The sequence below is a fragment of the Phyllostomus discolor genome, chromosome 10 (assembly GCF_004126475.2).
Source record: "Phyllostomus discolor isolate MPI-MPIP mPhyDis1 chromosome 10, mPhyDis1.pri.v3, whole genome shotgun sequence".
In the NCBI taxonomy this organism is placed as follows: domain Eukaryota; kingdom Metazoa; phylum Chordata; class Mammalia; order Chiroptera; family Phyllostomidae; genus Phyllostomus; species Phyllostomus discolor.
Genome location: NC_040912.2, coordinates 22,880,754 through 22,899,145, shown reverse-complemented (window position 1 = coordinate 22,899,145; position 18,392 = coordinate 22,880,754). Strand labels below are relative to the sequence as shown.

General features: G+C 35.8%; 1 protein-coding gene across 1 annotated transcript; it reads left to right on the top strand.

The window, feature by feature from the left end:
* Positions 1–923: 923 nt before the first annotated feature.
* Positions 924–17,476, top strand: TMEM106B (transmembrane protein 106B). The gene is made up of 8 exons (XM_028525627.2): positions 924–1,132; positions 4,601–4,822; positions 6,832–6,895; positions 8,183–8,342; positions 9,254–9,394; positions 9,657–9,706; positions 10,425–10,478; positions 11,799–17,476. The coding sequence occupies exons 2-8, from the start codon at positions 4,603–4,605 to the stop codon at positions 11,935–11,937; spliced, it is 828 nt and encodes a 275-aa protein (XP_028381428.1). The 5' UTR covers positions 924–1,132; positions 4,601–4,602; the 3' UTR covers positions 11,938–17,476.
* The last annotated feature ends 916 nt before the right edge of the window (positions 17,477–18,392 follow it).

Here is an 18,392-nt window from a genome sequence, read left to right as displayed (position 1 = left end):
CTTTTCCAAAACTGTGTGAGAAGGCTCATTATCTCACACTTACACATGTCTATATAATTTTAAACACTACATTTACATTGTTTTGACTTGCATTTCTTACTTTCACGTATCTTCATATTCCATTGGTCAAATACACTGATCCTGTCAGAACAGAGAAATAAAAGTCACTACCTTCTTAGACTACTATTATTACATCTGTTATGCCATAAATACAACAATTCATTAAATGTTAAGCTTTCTGTAAGCCATGAGTCTAGTCTGTGCTGGAGAGTTGTTCCCTTATTTCATTTAACCCTCAAAATAATTCAGTATTGTTATTCTCATTTTCTAAATGAGATAATCTGGCCTTTGAGATGTTGGGGAGAGTAGCCCAAGTCACAGAGATGAGTTGAAGCGTTGGGATTTGAGCCAGGATCTCAGAATCCTGTTAACTAACCAGAGTTCAGCGGAAGCGACAGGGGAAACACCATGTGCAAAAACAGGAATAAACACCTAACTTCACACAAACCAAAACCAAAACCACCAAGACCAGAATTCCTTCCCGCATACAGTTTCCTTCTACTGATCAAGTTCTAAATTAAAATAAATACAATTTAATATAATTAAAAGCCGTAAGTCTATCACCCAGTCCCTCCCCCTCTCACCGTCGCGAACGTCCCGGACAACTCGCAGAGCGAGCAGAAGAATGCTCAACTGAGAGCTGAGGCAGGAAGTGCACGTTTTTCCTCTTTGCAAAAGGAAATTGCCTAATTGGGAGGGATATATAGTTATCTCTAAACGTTCCAGGGCGAGGGTGGCTAATTTCCACTTTAAGTCTCGGGAGACCAAGAAAACCACACTCAGCACCTGCCCTTCCGGGTTTAGGGCCGCAGAGGAAGGACGCAGGCGTGAAACCACATTCTGGGCCACACCTCCTACAGAAATGCTCTGCGCAGGCGCGGGTGCAGGTGACCCGAGGGTCGAGCATCAGCTGACTTCATCTTCGCTGTGCCTCCCCGCCCCCCGACTCCGCGGCGACCCTGCTGCAGGGTCGTCCCTTCAGCGCCAGCTTCTGGAGTGCGTACTCCGTGACCCTCTTCACGGGACTGTTCGCGCCGGAGCAGCTGGCGACTGCACAGCAAAACGCGAGCAGGTGAGCGACCCCGGCCCTGCAGCCCCAGGCCCCCTTCCGGAGCCGGGCCGGTTTAGGCACCGTGGGAAGAGCCGAGGGGCAGGAGGAGAGGCCGCGGGGGACCTGGGCCCGCCAGGCCACGGGTTAGGAGCTCGGGGCTGTGTTGACGGGGTTGCTGTGCCGCCTCCTCCTACCCAGAGCCAGACTCCTGTCTGGGGGCTCCGGCTTCGGATTTGGCTCAAACCCGACGCCCCGGGTTGACTCCAGGCCGCCAAACCTTGTGCGGCCAGGTGGCCCCTCGATTTGCTATTCTCGAGTTTTCCTGCATCGTTGTCTGGATCTGATTTTTAACCTTTCCACAGTAGTTTGTATGCCGGGTTTTGTTTTGTTTGTCTAGCTGATGGAAGTGACTGGCTTCCTTCTTTATAACAGAAAATTACGACCCTTTTAAATTGGATGGAGTGCTGGACTTATTTTTTCCCACTTCATGCTGAGTCTGAGATCCATGTTGGTTTTCAGTAAATTAAAAGACTGCGGTAAAAGATTAAAAAAACAAACAAAAACACTGAGCACAGGAAAGAGAAGGGGGGGGGGGGCTAGAACTTGTCTATACGCCAACCAGCTTCGGGGAAGAAAAGTGGTTAGATTCATCAGTGCTCTGAGGAAAATCTGGTAGGAAGGGCAGGAATGCCCAGTACCTGGCGAGGTCTGGCACTTGTCCTTAGCCTTGATGAAATAAACATCTGTCATTGGCAGAATCAAGGCAACTGCTTGATGAGGTCAAGACAGTCACAGGTTTTGCCTTCCGTGTTTTTTCTCCCTAAGGCATTCCAGTGTGGGGACAGTGATGTTACTTCATCGCTGAACCACTTGTGCCTGGCAAGTACTGGTTTGGCTGAGATTCAGTGTCAGTGAAACAAATCAAGACAAGATAATGCATTTGTAGAAGTCATAAAGTATTTAAATTTTTGAATTTAACGTGGATAATATGTACATAGTTTTTAAATAGTGAAAATAAGCATCTTTATTAATCATTCTATAATTTTAAGTTTGTCTACCAGCTGAGTAGTTTTGTTTGTTGTTTTTTTGTTTTGTTTTGTTTTACCCTGCTGCTTATACATGGATGCCAGGTCAGTTTTAAAAAGCAAACTTTTGTACATTGAATTATTTTGAATGTCAGTTTTCCTTATTCAAATTAATGAGAGTTTTTAAAAGAAATATAATTTCTCTCTAAATGCCTATAATCTAGTTTTAGGAACCAATAAAAGTCATAATCAAATTTAGAAAAGAAATTTTTAAATTTTGTTTATCTCTGTATTAATTTTCCCTCAATATCAGCAGATTGATCATATTGATAGGGGAGTCCAGAGTTGGAAAATTTTAGTTTGAGATAAAGAATTAATAAGCCTAGAAGGTAATGCATATATTAAAGCTATTTCAGGAACTGTAGATAAGGCCCACCACTCCCAGGAGAGAGAGCCCACCTCTTAGGGCACAGCTAAAGATTACTGCCTGGGGCACAAGTGGAGGCATCTGGACCATTGTGTTCCAGGGAGAGACAGACCACCACCTACCCCTGAACAGCTAACTAACTGCCCAGGGTGAGAATACTGCAGGGTTTTTTGTTTCCTTTTTTTTTTATCTAATTTTCCCCCGAATTTCAAACCCCTCACTGCACATTGTTTTCTGTTATAAAAAGGCAAGCTTGGAAGGGAAATGTAAAGAGGACCCCTCTTCTCAGATCGCCAGCCATCTGAATTAAGTGCCCATAAAGATTCAATCCCCGTCTCTGCTTATTGGGCTTGGTATGTGACAGGCAGCACAAATGCCAGTCTTTTGTGGTTTCAGTATCACTTCAGTTTTTTTCATTCTTAAAATTGTATGACCATCCTGCAATGTTACTGCATTATCTACCTGCAGAGGCTATTTTTATATAGGTAGTAATCTAATTACATATAGATTTAGAAACAGGTTTTAAATTTATATTTAATATTCCCTGTTATTTTTGTTACTGTCTTCCTAAAAGTTTGAAGTTAATGTTCTTTATATTTCTGTTTTGTATGTGTAGGTTATATTCAATATTTTGGAATGTTAATTTCATTTTCTTTTAACTTTGCCAACTGCTGAATGAGAGAAAAAACTGTAGGATTTTGAGTGTTTTTTGTTCTAAGTGTTTAAATGTTTAAAGCAAGAAATACGAGGTTGAGAGAGATTGTAAATTTTATTTATCACAAAGGAGCCTGAATTTTAAATGATGAAAAAAAATACTACTTTGAATTTACTTGGCAATGCATATAATACCCAGCTGTTATCTGCCCAAACCAACTTTCGCTTTCAGTGCCAAGTGTTTTAAAGGTAGAATGTGGTTTTGTTTTATTCTAAGAAACATGAAGCCTGCGTGTTACTTTTTAGAGAACGTAAAGGAAGTATAGGCTTGTTAAATCGTAAGCCTATACAAGTTGTTGGAAAGCCCATTCTCTCCATAGATCTGGTGTGATAGCATTTCACAATATTTTGTTAGAAAAACACTTATGAGCCCTGGCTGGCATAGCTCAGTGGATTGAGTATGGGCTGCGAACCAAAGTGTCGCAGGTTCGATTCCAAGTCAGGGTACATGCCTGGGTTGCAGGCCATGACCCCCAGCAACTGCACATTGATGTTTCTCTCTATCTCCCTCCATTCCCTCTCTAAAAATAAATAAATAAAATCTTAAAAAAAAAAAAGAAAAACACTTGAACTCCAGGAAATGGCTCCCTTGTTTCAGACATTACTTTAATTGAATATAATTGTAATCCTCAAAGTAATTTTTTAAAAGATTTTTTAAAATTTATTTATCAGAGAGAGGGGGAAGGAGGGAGAAAGAGAGAAAAACATCAATGTGTGGTTGCTTTTCATGCATCTCCTACCAGAGACCTGGCCCGCAACCCAGATATGTGCCCTGAATGGGAATCCAACTGGCAACCCTTTGGTTCACAGGTTGGCACTCAATCCATAGAGCCACACCAGCCAGGGCCTAGTCCCCAAAGTAGTTTGAATGTTTGAATGAACATTCTTTGTGTTTTTTTCTAAATGAATTACCCATGTTTTGCCATGTATAATGTGCTCCTGTGTATAAGGCACATCCACAGTTTTGGCCAAAACTTTCAGGGGGAAAAATCTTTCATTTTAATTAATTAATTTATTTTTTTATTAGTTTATATTTAGGTAGTTGTTTTCTGTACAATAAAGGGTATTATTTTGCATACAGATATCATTGCTTGCTAGAGTTACACTTTTAATGCATAAGCATAAATAAAAATTAAAAACACATAGGTGTGGAATTAGTACTACCCATGTATAATACACATTCTTGTTTTTCCCTCAAAAATTTGGGCAAAAATGTACACATTATACACAGCAGAATACAGTAGATTGGCATGAATATCCCATAATGTTCTTGAGTATACATTTTTTCCTGAAGTTTACTTTAAGATTATCCCTTTTCCTTAGACATGGGAAAGTCTTTTTCTCATTTGCCTCTGCATTCAAATAAAGAAGATGCTTATGGTGGAGTCTCATCGACAGAAAACATGAGGAATGGATTGGTTAATAGTGAAGTCCATAATGAAGATGGAAGAAGTGGAGATGTCTCTCAGTTTCCTTATGTGGAATTTACAGGAAGAGATAGTGTCACTTGCCCCACTTGTCAAGGAACAGGAAGAATCCCTAGGGGTATGTGCATTGTTTTCCCTTTAAAGAATGATTCCAGGTATAGAGGAGCTACATGAAGAGGGATGCTATATAATAATGAGTCAAACAGTGGGGGGAAGAGAGCAGTTGATTGCATATCATAGAGGAAGTCAGAGGGAGTAATCACCTTATGCTGTTTGTAGGCTATTTTAGGAGCAGTGGCAACAGTAGCAATGGTAAAAGTACCTTTATGCTCTTCTCATTTCCTGCTTGGTCAAAGTTGATAATGTGACCTGGAGAGGCCCTGGTGGAAGGACAAAGTGGCAGTATAAGGTCTAGCACAGTCTCTGATAAATGCCTTGGGCTGGGGAACCCTGGGGCATTACATTTGAGGTCAGTTACCTGAGAAAGAAATAGCAAAGACCCTGAAAAGACCAGCTAGAGTAGGAGGAGGAAATCTGTATTTGTGGTATCCTGGAAGATGACTGTAGAACATATACCAAGGAGGAAGGAGTGATCAACTATTTTAGATGCTACTCATAGATGAATTAATAAGAGGACTGAAAACTGACCTTTGGATTTGGCAATGTAGGACTGCTGGAGACCTTTAAAGAGCAGTTTTGGTACCCTGCATAAGTATGTATATATCATGTACAGAGTGGGATCAAGAGAGCATAGGAGAAATGAAGTTACATAGTGGGAAGATAGTTTTTTGAGAGGAGGTTACTGTGTAGAAAAGAGAAGTGGTATAGCTAGAAGAGGCTTTGAAGTCAAGAGGGATTTTTTAAGATGAAGTGAATATATTTATATGCTAATGAGAATGATCCACAGAGAAAACACTGGTAATCAGGAGACTGGAGAATTATTAGATCTAGTGCACAAGTGCATAGGGCTACTGTGCGTGACAGAAGAGAAGGTAGAGTGTGTGGACACAGAAGTAGAAAGGTGGGTGGGTGGATATGGCGGTGGGAGTGTGTGGAAGGTCTGTTTGCCACATCATGAGCTCAGAGTCTGGGGAAGAAGGTATTGGAGGTTTCAAAAGAGAGTTGAAGTTATGAAACTGTGGTCTTGGAATGTCAGGTCGAGAGTGTGAACTAAGGAAATACAGTACGATGGTTGGAATATTAAGGGCCACTTGAGATTAGTGATCTAAAATGAGACCAGTGAGCATAGTTGTATGTTTTTGTCTATCTACATGTAACTGTATGGATATATGCATAGTAGTTAAAGGGTTGGTTTTAACCAGGATTGTAGTTTAGCCAAATGAATACTACCAAGGAAGATGCAATGTTTATATACACACAGAGAGACATATATGCATTATATATATATATATATATATATATATATATATATATATATTTGTATGTGGGTGTGTTGGGGGAATTGTAAATGAGGGGAGCATTGCAGAGGGGTCTGGGAAGACTGATAGAAGCATTATAGAAAGCTTTAAAAAAGCATTTGACCATGGTGCTTAAATAGTTAATACAAGTAGATTGGAAAGTTGGCATTTAAAGATTGTTTTATCTATTAAAGTATGTGGATTTAGCTCAACCCAAGAAATAAATGATGGATTTTGAAGTGACTTAATGTAGAGAGGGGTGTGGCCTAAAAGAGTCCTGTAAGCCTCATACAGGGGCTCTTAGAGCAGGAGAGTGAGTGTGTGTCGTTTCTGGTTTCCAAGGGGGTGGCAAAGGAACCTCTGTAGTTACAGGGGTGTCAAGTACAGAGAAAGTGATATGTTTCTTCTGCTCTCATCCAGATAACCAAGTCAGAGTCTTAAAGGAACACTGGGGTTGAAGGAAGGCCTGGTAAAAAGTTTTTTATTTCAGCAAAGAATTACTCCTCATTCTGTATACTATTCCAATCAGCTAGATCTCTAGGTATGAAAAACACAGTTATTGGCCCTGGAACGCAACTTCTGGATAATTTTTTAAGATGTTGAGAGCAGTTACATGGTATTTTGATCATTCCAAACCAGACTTTGTTGCAAAGCTACGATATTTTTAATTAATCATGTTAATAAATTTTTAAACTTCTTTCACTTTTAGGGCAAGAAAACCAGTTGGTGGCATTGATTCCATATAGTGATCAGAGATTAAGGCCAAGAAGAACGTAAGTGATTCTCAGAAAGTGGCAAATTTTTTTTTGTTTAGTATTTCTTGCTTTTCAAAGTATGTATAATTATTCTAGTTAACACTATTAAAAGAAAAAATGCCATTAGATTATTAAGTTATGCTCTCATATGCTTTGTGTCTTAAAAAAAAGAGAATCCTGATTGGGGTATGGTCATAAAAGCAGCATAGTATCTGAATCTTCTCAAATTCATTTAATTAAAACAACCAACCTAGAGTAGTAGTAGGAAACACACACACAAAAAACATGTTTATTTTAAAAATAGGTGTCAGGTGTTCCCACAAGCCATAAAAACAGCTCTTCAAACCATGATGATGTAAAGGACCTAACATTTGGAGCAGCTGTGTGGAAGTTGTGAAGAGAAGCAGACAGAGAGTTCCTAAGAGTCCTAAGACCCCTGATACCAAAGCAAATACCTTACCTCAAAAGAAGAGGATCCCAGAAGACTCCCAGCAGATATCTCTAAGAATAACCCGTTAGAATAGGAGGATTCCTCATGCTCGAGCTTGGACAGGGTGCAGAGAAGGCCGCAGAAATCCACTGAAGGACCACGAGAAGATCAGCAGGAACTGGACCATCCCAAGCCCTCAGACACCTGAGGGAAACTCAGTAAAAAACTTAAAAAAAGGATAGGCACATCCTAAGGAAGTACCTTAGCGGTAGAATACAGTTTGCAAGAATATAGGTAAAGGAAAGAAAAGGTTCAGAAGCTAGAGAAATCTCAGGAGTATAGAAGTTGGGTATACACAGTAGCCATCTTTTTAAATACCTTTTTATAACAATAGGATGGCTATGAACTTGGGGTGAAATTGATGAGGCATGTAGATATGTCATTTTTAAAAGCTTCAGAAGTGGTTCTGGTGATCAGTCACTTCATAGAATCATGATGGCAAAACCAACATGAAAATGCTACTGCAGTGAGTTCAGGAGGGAGTCTTGAAAGTCAATATATTTTAAAAATTCCCTATCTTGATTTTTAACGTGCAGCCCAGATTGGGAATCACAGCAGTAATGTTCTATCTATAATAAGCCTGAAATCCCAGTGTTCACTAAGGTAAATACATTTTTTAAGGAGAACATTTTAACACTTAATAGACTCAGACCCAACCCTACTCAATACTTTCATAATGTAAAAAGATAAAATACATCTTATAGTGCTAGCATAATAGGGGAGAAATTCAAATAGAAAATATTCTCTCTAAATGTTTTATTATATAATTTGTGATGCACATGTGTATACTTAAATTCTCCATTTTTTTTCCCCAGAAAACTGTATGTGATGGCTTCTGTGTTTGTCTGTCTGCTGATTTCTGGCTTGGCTGTGTTTTTCCTTTTCCCTCGCTCTATTGACGTGAAATACATTGGTGTAAAATCAGCATACGTCAGTTATGATACTGAAAAGCGTACAATATACTTAAATATTACGGTAAGTAAAAGTTTACATTAAAAATACTTAACTTCATTCCTTTATGATGATAAGCAGCACCTTTGTCCCTGTTGAGAGAATACGGAATGTGACACTGGTTGGTCATCTTACTGTGTATGTCTGCTATTGGATATTGGCCTTCTCTGTTATTTCTGGTTCTGCTGAAAGTGGTGAATAACGAATATTGACAGTTATGGATACAGAATCATTTAACATTTGAGGATGCCTTTAGGAGGGCAAATGAATTAAACAATTAATTGTTAGCAAAAAATACATTTACAGCCTATTTACTTTTCAACATTTGATTCCAAATTTGAGAAAGTTGTGAATTGGAATCACAGAAGGTGGGTCCAGCTGTTACCTGAGTATAGAAATGATGCACCTGCATTTCTTTCCAGTCAAACAGACTTGATTCCATTCCATTTCTTCTCCATAGTGACCTGGTAGAAACTTCTATTTGTGTATAAGTTAAAATACCAATTTCTTTTAAACAAAGAAAATTACTTAAGGTACTGTTTAGCATTTTATGTGGCCATCTTTGTATTTATTAGCATGAGTAATCACTTACTATATTAACATTGAGTAAAAGATGAAGCTAAAAAATTATTTTTATTTCATTTTTGCTAAGGTACAAATGCGTTTTCTAACATTCATTTTTCTGTATTCCTGTACCATTTGTGGGCCTTTTTTTTTCATTGTATGTTTATTGTAGCATATTCTATATATATAGTATTCACATGTAAAAACAAATAATTGGTTAATTTAATGTTCTGTAACATTTTGGTTAAAATTTTTATTTCTTCTAATAATGAAGCATTCCCCTAACTGAAGTCATTTTTTTAATTAGTTTGCATACATATTTTGCGTATTTTCAGAAAACTTGTACATTTTTGGCCTGCTTTCTTTTGCAGAACACATTGAATATAACAAACAATAACTATTACTCAGTGGAGGTTGAAAACATCACTGCACAAGTTCAGTTTTCAAAAACAGTTATTGGAAAGGCACGCTTAAACAACATAACAAATATTGGTCCCCTGGATATGAAACAGGTAAGCTTCAATCATGAAATATTGTGGAGAAGCTAAATGAGCCTCAACTTTGTTTATCATACTAACTTGAAGGAGGTGAGGGTGTCCTCAAAAGCTTGCCTTTGAAGTGTATCTCATGAATATATACATGAGAAAGTCTTAGCAGCAGACTCATAAAGGGGGAGATTTTCCAAACTCTTTGAAGTTATGAAATGTATCTGTAATAATTAGTTACACTTGCTTGATCCCTATTCTGTATTTGTTTTTATTTTTTGCCTTTCAGATTGATTACACAGTACCTACTATCATAGCAGAGGAAATGAGTTATATGTAGTAAGTTCTGAGTTTTAAGTTCTGTCATTAAAATATAAAGTCTGGAGAATTAAATATGTATATATGTTTAATATCCCATAATCTTAGCAATCACAAGACCACATTTTTTAATATTCCTTCTGGCTTCTGCTCATCTCTGTTCTCTCTTTTCAACATACCTAACATTTATGTTCAACATCTGTACACACAAAAAATTATTTTTAGTTTTCAGAATTTAGATCATATGTACCTTGTCACTTTTTGTTTACTATATCAAGAGAACCATATTTTCTTATATTCTGTTATTTATTGATGTTTTATTGTAGGAAGATTAATAATGTATAACACTCTATTGAAGTTCTAAAGCTTTTAAATTGGTTCTAAATGATTAACTCCTATTAAGTGAAACTGATAAATTTTCATCATCTTTTGATATTGGCCTGATAGAGAATTTCTGAGTAACAAACTGGTTAGTAAAATTTCAAAAGGTGAACAAAAAATAGAAGTAAATTGTGGTATGTTAAAATAACTATACAACTGCAATAGCAGAAAAGCATATCTGTCTTTGAGTAAGAATTCATGAAAATATTAATCTTTATTTGAGATACAATAAATGCTCAAAGTGCTTATTTACATCTTAATAGTATCTGTTAACTTTAGCATAGGAAGAATTGTAATTAAACTTTTAAATTTATGATGTTATAGATCTCATTTACTCACATTCTTTCCTCTTTAACAGTGATTTCTGTACACTGAATTACATCAAAGTGCATAATATAGTACTCATGATGCAGTGAGTATGAATTTTTGTCTAAGATTAAGATTTGTAACGTTCGCTTAGAGCAGTGATTTTCAACCAGTGTGCCACAAGAATTTTTAAATTTTTAAAACATGCACCACCTGACTGTTTAGTCAGGGGCACTGACCTCTTTTTTTGTCCTTCTATTTTATTGATTGATTGATTGATTTTTAGAGAAGGGGAGGGAGAAACACATTGATGTGCGAGAGAAACATCGGTTGCCTCTTGCCTGCCCCCAACTGGGGATCTGGCCTGCAACCCAGGCATGTGCCCTGACTGGGAATCGAACTGGCAACTTTTGCTCCGCAGTCTGGCACTCAGTCCACTCAGCCACACCAGCAAGGGCAGCACCTGAATTTTTAAAATCACTTTGGAGCATAAAGAGTAGGTAATTACTATAATTATTTTTTGTTAATCAATAATTATACCTATTTTTTGTCAGATTGGCCAATAATATATTTTGTGGTGTGCTGCAGAATTTTAGTAATTAGTTTATGTGTGCCACAGATGAAAAAGGTTGAAAATCACTGGCTTAGAGCATATACAACATTTTTAAAATGCCGTCTCAGTTGGGTTTAAGTATTATAAGAGTGCTGTGACATCCAATAAATATTACCCTACTTTACAAATGAGGAGATGGGAGCTCAAGAAGTAGTTCATGATCACGTGGCTGCTGAATAGTGAACTCAGACCTTGTAAGAACTCAGGAAAATGGCAGTGTTTGGGGTAGTGAGGAGGACTGAACTCAACATGCAGTTCCTTGCTGCCTGTGGTAAATGGTCATTAGCGTTAGTGAGGAGAAGTAATGTTACTGGTTTGTAAATTGGGTGTTATCCTAGGCTGTTAAAACATGGTAGGTTGTAGGTTTAATATTTGGGCCATGAGCTGACAAAGGGTTAATTTGATTAACCCTTTTCCTATGATGAGAGAACTATATGGTTTTTAATCAAGTGATAAGCTTACATGGGGTGGGCAAAAGTAGGTTTATAGTTCATATGGAAAGTAGTTAAATAATAAATAGTAATACAAGAATAAACTGTTTCATGTACTCACAACTGTAAACCCCCTTTTGCCTTACTTTTTGAAACAAAAAATTACCTTCGTTGTATGTAATTACTTGGATAGGGCTTGCTCCGCCTGCATTTCTGTTGTCGGTTGGGAATTACCTGAGAGACCCATGGCCAGAATGTGAAGCTATCATTAAATCAGATAGTCTCTGTCTGGAGAGAATTTTGATGTATGAGAGTATTCTCATTTTAGAAAACTTTTTATGCGTAACTATTCAGTATTTCTCCCCGCTTCTTTAATTTTTAGAGTCACTGTGACAACCACCTACTTTGGACACCCTGAACAGATATCCAAGGAGAGGTACCAGTATGTCGACTGTGGCAGGAACACTACCTACCAGCTGGGGCAGTCCGAGTATCTGAACGTGCTGCAGCCCCAGCAGTAAGAATCGAAAGAGATGCAGCTGGGGAAGAAGAAATCCCTGTTGATATTTTTTAAATGCTGAGGTACTTACTCCCTGATAGATCTTAAATTGAACAAACCTAAAATAGAGCTAAAAGTATGTGAACTTGCAGGTTCCTGCAGCTCTTCACTCTGTGTTCATTGTGTTTGTAACAGGATCTCTAATCTAAATTTACTGATTGGTTTTCTTCTCTCTCCACCCCCTACCCATACTCCTCTAAGGGGGAAACTGAGACTTTCCCTGAAGGACACTAAATATTTAAAATTCACAGCTCCAGTCACTACTGAAAACATAAGTTTGGTGATGCACACATAATTTGAGGAACTTTATTTCTGAAAGCTTTTGTAGACTATTACTGATAGCCTGTTCTTTATGAAACACTTTTAAGGAATAACGTTTTTTTTTTCCCTCTTACAAGTTCCCGTTGCTACAAGGCAGTATTTCAACTGTATAGTATTTTATCTTCTAGCTAAACATTTTTAGCTTTTCATTTGTTGAAATTCTACTCAGTTGCATTTTTTGCCCATCTTATTTCAAGCCAGTGCTTGAATAACACTTATAAACCCAAATAATTTTTGCAAAATTCTGTACCTAAAAATTTTAAAGTCTCTAAATAATGTTTCACATGTCTTTCCATTTTATAGTTTTGTGAAATTTTTGTGTAATCTTCAAACAATTAATGTACAATATTGTAAATAAACTGCATGGCTTTTATACAGCTTTAATAAATATCAAATAAAGTGACACAGATTCAAAATAAAGTAAGTAGCTCATAAATATAAAACAGGAAATGGAATTCAGAAACCTATGGAATGTGAATGTTTCCATTTACATATTAGATCAGGCATAAAGTAGATCTGAAATAAATTATTTTGATGCTCCACTTCTTTTTAATGTTGCTTTTCATACTAGAAATTGTGAAGACACTTCACAACTATTTGGTGCCCAACTCATCAATTTTATGAGTGCTTTAAGGGTGGAAATTATTTCTTTGGTTGAAATTATCCAAGAAATATTATTATTATATGATGGTGGATATATGAAAATAAAACCTATATTATGATTTTAAAAATTCAGTCACTTTGCACATCATATGGATATCATGCACCTAGCAGTTACATTTTTAAAGTTTTTACCTTAGTTTGGATTTTATCTAAAATTTTTTTCAAGTGTAAATTACTGACTTATTCACTGTGTTGTTTTATACTTTCAATACCATTTACCAATTGAGCTTTTTGCTTTTTCACTTACTAAGGTCTAAGTACCTTTTAAAGGCATACCGCTGAATGTAGAGGCTAATAAGTGTGATACCAAAAAAAGGGGGGTGGTTTCAGATTAGTTTCTTTCTGTTCCCCAGTAACAGAAATCAGGTTCCCCCTAACCTTCTCCCCAAAAGTGCCTAACTTAGGTCTGAAACATATCTATTTATCAGTCTGACGCTCAACTTTAAAACATATGCTGTATTTAATTATTTAGATTACTTATTAATAAATAATGATCATTTATTTAATAGCTGGTAGTTATCAGTAGTTGATAATTATTTAATAATTATTTATTATGAAGTCCTCCTTCTGCCTGTAGACACTCTCTGGTCTCCCTTTTGCTTTCATATCATTTTCTCCAAGTTTTCCTGAATGAACTTCTCAAATACATAGGTAGAATACTCCGCCTTTTATTTTTAAACTACTTTGTCTTCCCTTAATTCATTCCTAATTCATTCATTCTTGTTGTTAACTAAATATCACCCCTTTACATTTATTATGGACTTTATCATCAAACCCACTCTTTCTTTTAATTTTTTCCTTTTTTTGGACCACTGCCATTCTTCTTGAAACTGCACACTTCTCTAGTGTATTGACTCTATTTGTGTTTTGTCATTCACATTTCATTTTCCTTCACTATCTTTTGACGTCTTTTAATGAGTATTATGTAGATCCTTTTTTGCCTCAAAATTTCTACTGCAATGACTTCAACAATCATCTATATTAGGGCTTCCAAATCTGTTTCTACATACTTGACTAATCTCTCATCTAGGTTCTCATTTAGCTAGTGACCTGGAGACAACAGTACTTTAGTGAGTAAGTGTAAAACCAAAAAACGTTTTTGTCATTTTTTGTTTTGTCCTCATGTCCTGTTTCCTTGAAAAATCACATTTATTTCTTCAGAATGATCCTTCAGATATGTCTTTTACAAAAATCAGTCCTGATTTATTTTCTTGCTTTATATCTTTTCATCTTAGAAAATTATATAGGATAAATTAAATGGATTTTTCTGTTGATTTGTGGTTCTAATATTCTTTTAGAATAAAAGTATAGTACTCTTCATAGTATCTATCGAAGAGGCAGGAAAGTGAGGGAACATTTTCTTTCTGTGACTTAGTTTGAGTGGTTTTTATTCTTCATTTTCTAAATTAAAAACTTATGCCTATTTTCTGTGAGTTTTAAGTCAGAAAAAAAAACTAGTACTTAAAATAAGTAAAAAAAAAAACAGTAGTAGAGGACTAAGGCTATGACTACTTTCAGAGTAAGTACCAGAATTAGCTTAAACCAGAACAGGCTTTGAATTAATGAAACTATAGAAACACATTCCGGTAAATCTGAGTTACAGCCATTTTAAAAAAATCTGGAAAGAATGAATGAAGTTCATCTTTTCTTAGGTCATTTGTCCAGTGTAGTTTTTTACATGGTAATAGGATAGAATAAAAATAACTTCTTCTCAAATTACACTTTTAATAGACTGATCATTCTAACCAAGTGTCATACAGCAACAAGCCTCTGTGTGTTGATATTACATATATACAGCACTATGTCCGTTTCAGAGCACTTTTATATGTTTTTCTCATGTGATTTCTTACAGCCCTGTGAGTCAGGGAAGATGGGGGGTGGGATTCTCATCTTCTAGAGAAGGAAGGAGAGGCATGAAGTTGAGGGACTTGCTGAAGTTTAGTAAGTAGTTTGACGGGCCAGACCTAGTTTTTCTGTCTCCCATGTTTGTGCTCTATTCAAAATATCCGTTGGAAAGCCTGTTGATTCAGGTTAGTATGATTGCAAATTAGAAAAACTGTTCATATGCTTAATAGTGACAATCAAAATCATATTGGTGGACTATGGTTTGGATAACTTTAAGTTGGTACCTGAAATATTTCAAATGGGAAATGAACACAAGTAAAATATTTTGGAACACAATCTATAGCTTAATATTTCTGTAAAATTTAGTCCTTGGTCATTCCAATAAAAATATGACTGATACATCATCAGAAACTATTTACAAATAATAGAGATTTTTGAGATTTGAAATACGAACTGTATGAAAATTAGATACCAGATAAATTATGTGAAATTGCTAAAATGGTCACTTTATCATACATAATATGTAAATGACTGGTTTTGTGTATGATTTTTCTATGCCTTCTTTGTTTTTTTAGACCAATGAGGTGATTCTCTAAAAACTCATGACAAGAAAATAAAACTCACTTTAGATCATCTGGATTGTAGTTTGGAAATGATATAGTGCACTGTTGAAATATATAAAAAGTGATTGCCAAAACACAATAAAAGTAATGCAGGAGACTTCAAATGTTAGTCTAATGAAGACCTTATTGTTCTTAGCCTTATCATTACTGCAATAGAATTCTGGATATTTCATTGGAGGGCATGTTTCCAACTCTCCCATGCTATTTTGCTTTTTTTAAACTTCTTAAATAATTCTTTATATGATGATTACGTCTTACTTAAGAAAATAGTTTTTAGGTACTGGGCCCCAAAGTAAGTCACTGCTTGGTATAGCTGGTATTAATGGTTCCTTCCTGTGTCACATACCGTGTAAATCTTGTATGTGCTTTATGTTACTCCTTAGAAGAGCGCTCTAAGGTAGATCCTGTTGTTGCTTCCCATTTCATATCTGAGAAAACTGAGTTTTAGGGAAATTGAGAAATATGGGAACGAATGTAAGTGGCAGATTCTGATTCACATCTCTGTTTGACTCAAGCATTCCTGCTCTTACAGTTAGTGTATTTTCTTTCCAATCTTTGAAAATGTCTTATTTATAAAAATACATTGGTTGTTGCACTTAGTATATACAAGACCTTGAGGTGTTTGAGAGTATGGTTGATCCTTGAACAACAGGGAAAGTCAGGGGTGCCGTCCTCCCACCCAGCCAATTGCATATAAGTACAGTGGGTCATCTGCATATGGGGGCTTCCAGCCACAGAGTTGCAGAACGGTGTTGGTTTAAATTACACTGGGCAGTTCAGGTATAAATTGGCCCCTGCAGTTCAAACCCGTGTTATTCACATATCACCTATTTTCAAAAATACTGTTAGGATATTCCACTATTTTGTAGATCTTTGGTATAATAATGTTTATCATTGATTTTTAAAATATTCATATGTATCTGTTAGGGGTTTTTTTTTTAAAGATGAGCAATTTTAAATTTACAAATATATACCAATCTTTGATAAGCAGTATAAATTGAATTTCAAGTTATTAGGTTGTAAGCCAAAAGTTGCTTACCATAATGTTATGATATTTAACTCAATGTCTGGAGGCAGGAAATATTTGGCTTAAATATATCTAAGAATAATTAATTTGACTTATTTTGTAAAATCATTTTAAATTAGATGTTTATCTGAAACTATTTTAAGGAAAAATGTGTTTGCAAAGGTAGAGTAAGAAGACTGCTAACCATTATTTCTTTAAAAAGTTTATTTTTACATGAAAACAAAATATATTTAAATGTGCTATAATCAAATATTTCACTTCTATGTCCCAAATCAACTTATCTCAAAGTAAAATTTTCACTTCTCAGCTGAAATTTCTGATTAGAAGTACTAATATTTATGTATTTTTGTGCTTAGAATGTAAATTTCACAATGGATTTTTGAAATTTATTCTTAATTTGGATGAAAGCAAGTGATATATATATATTTATAAAGTTACTATTGGGGAAAAATGGTTATTTTCATTTTTTCAAAACTACTAATATGATTGGTTATGTTTGTAGTTCTTTTTACATGTGTTTAGCACAGGCTCTAAATTAAAAAATACATATTATGGTCTGTATTGACCCTAAAAAATATTTCACAAATTAATTTAACATACATATGTCAAGTTTTTCATAGCGAAATATAACTCTTCTAGAAGGAAGTTGTTGCCTTCTGTTTAATTATATTAAATGAAGTGGATTTAAGAGAAATGTTTTCAGCATATTTTGTATACTAAAAAACAAAAAGGATTAGTATTGGGCCAATGGCCAAGAGTTAATATTACTACCATGTAGACTGTTCGAATTCAAAGTGTTTCTCTTTCCCCAGAATTTTAGAAACTAGAAGTCTGGGAGATACTGTATCAGCTGTATTGGGTGATTCTAAGTACTGTTTAAGTACTCGTCATCTTTTAACTATTGTGGGACATGGAACATATGCCAACTTGCAAAACATGCATAATTGTATTATGTGATGGTTTGTTTTAGGCATAGAATATCAGCAAGACATGCCTTGTATGTTTTGCCTTATATTTCCATGTAAACTGAATTAAATAAGATTTTAGAAAATGAAATCCTTGCTGACTTGCTTGGTCAGATATTTGATTATGGCATTATTGGATAGATTCTAATCCATGATTCCAATTGTGGAATAAAGAATAATATAGAACATGAGACTATGTTTGGGCACTTACCTTGGTTTATATTATGTATTAACCTCCATCATAACACACTTACTGAATTTCTATGTCCAGCAGTTCTGTAATTATAACTATTGTTGCTATTCATGTGACAAAACACACTTATGATAGTAAAATGGATAGAAGTGCCCCAAAATGCTCTTTTTAATTCACTTGTAACTGTTACTCCTGTAATTCTGTATGACACAATAAAATTTGTAAAAATTTTAGCATGAAAAAATAAAATTTGTAACACTAAAGTGTCTTGGTTATGCTTTTCAAATTCTCTCTATACAAACAAGTCAGTGTAGATATTAAAAGTTCTTTAGCTTAAAGCTCTTCAATCCTTACAGCCTTTACCCAAATTCCATGTTAGCATCATCTTTGATTTCTTTTCATTTCGTTCACTTTGCTTCTGATCCATTGCTGAATGTTACCCGTTCACCCTCTGTAATATCTCTGGAATCTGTCTCACACCTAAAATGTTTTTTCCTAGAAAATTATTTGGCCATATTATTAATCCTCTGATCTTACCTCTTTCAATGCCCAGCTCAAGTGCCCCACCCTCTCTCCCTCCAAACTTCAAAAAACACTTGGTGACCTTTCCCCCGAATGTGTACTTGTAAAAGAATTTCCCAAAGGTGTTCTTTTTTTTTAACATTTTATTTATTTTTTTACTTTTAGAGTGCAAGGGCAGGAGACAGAGAGGGAGAGAGACATCCATCAGTTGCCTCTCCCGTGCCCCCAGCTGGGCAGCAACCCAGGCCTGTGCCCTGG

Excerpts from the sequence above, each read along its gene's own strand:
- TMEM106B (XM_028525627.2), top strand. The coding sequence starts at position 4,603 with ATGGGAAAGTCTTTTTCTCATTTGCCTCTGCATTCAAATAAAGAAGAT. Across the intron at positions 6,896-8,182 it reads AGATTAAGGCCAAGAAGAAC|AAAACTGTATGTGATGGCTT; the intron begins GTAAGTGATTCT and ends TTTTTTCCCCAG. Across the intron at positions 9,707-10,424 it reads GAGGAAATGAGTTATATGTA|TGATTTCTGTACACTGAATT; the intron begins GTAAGTTCTGAG and ends CCTCTTTAACAG.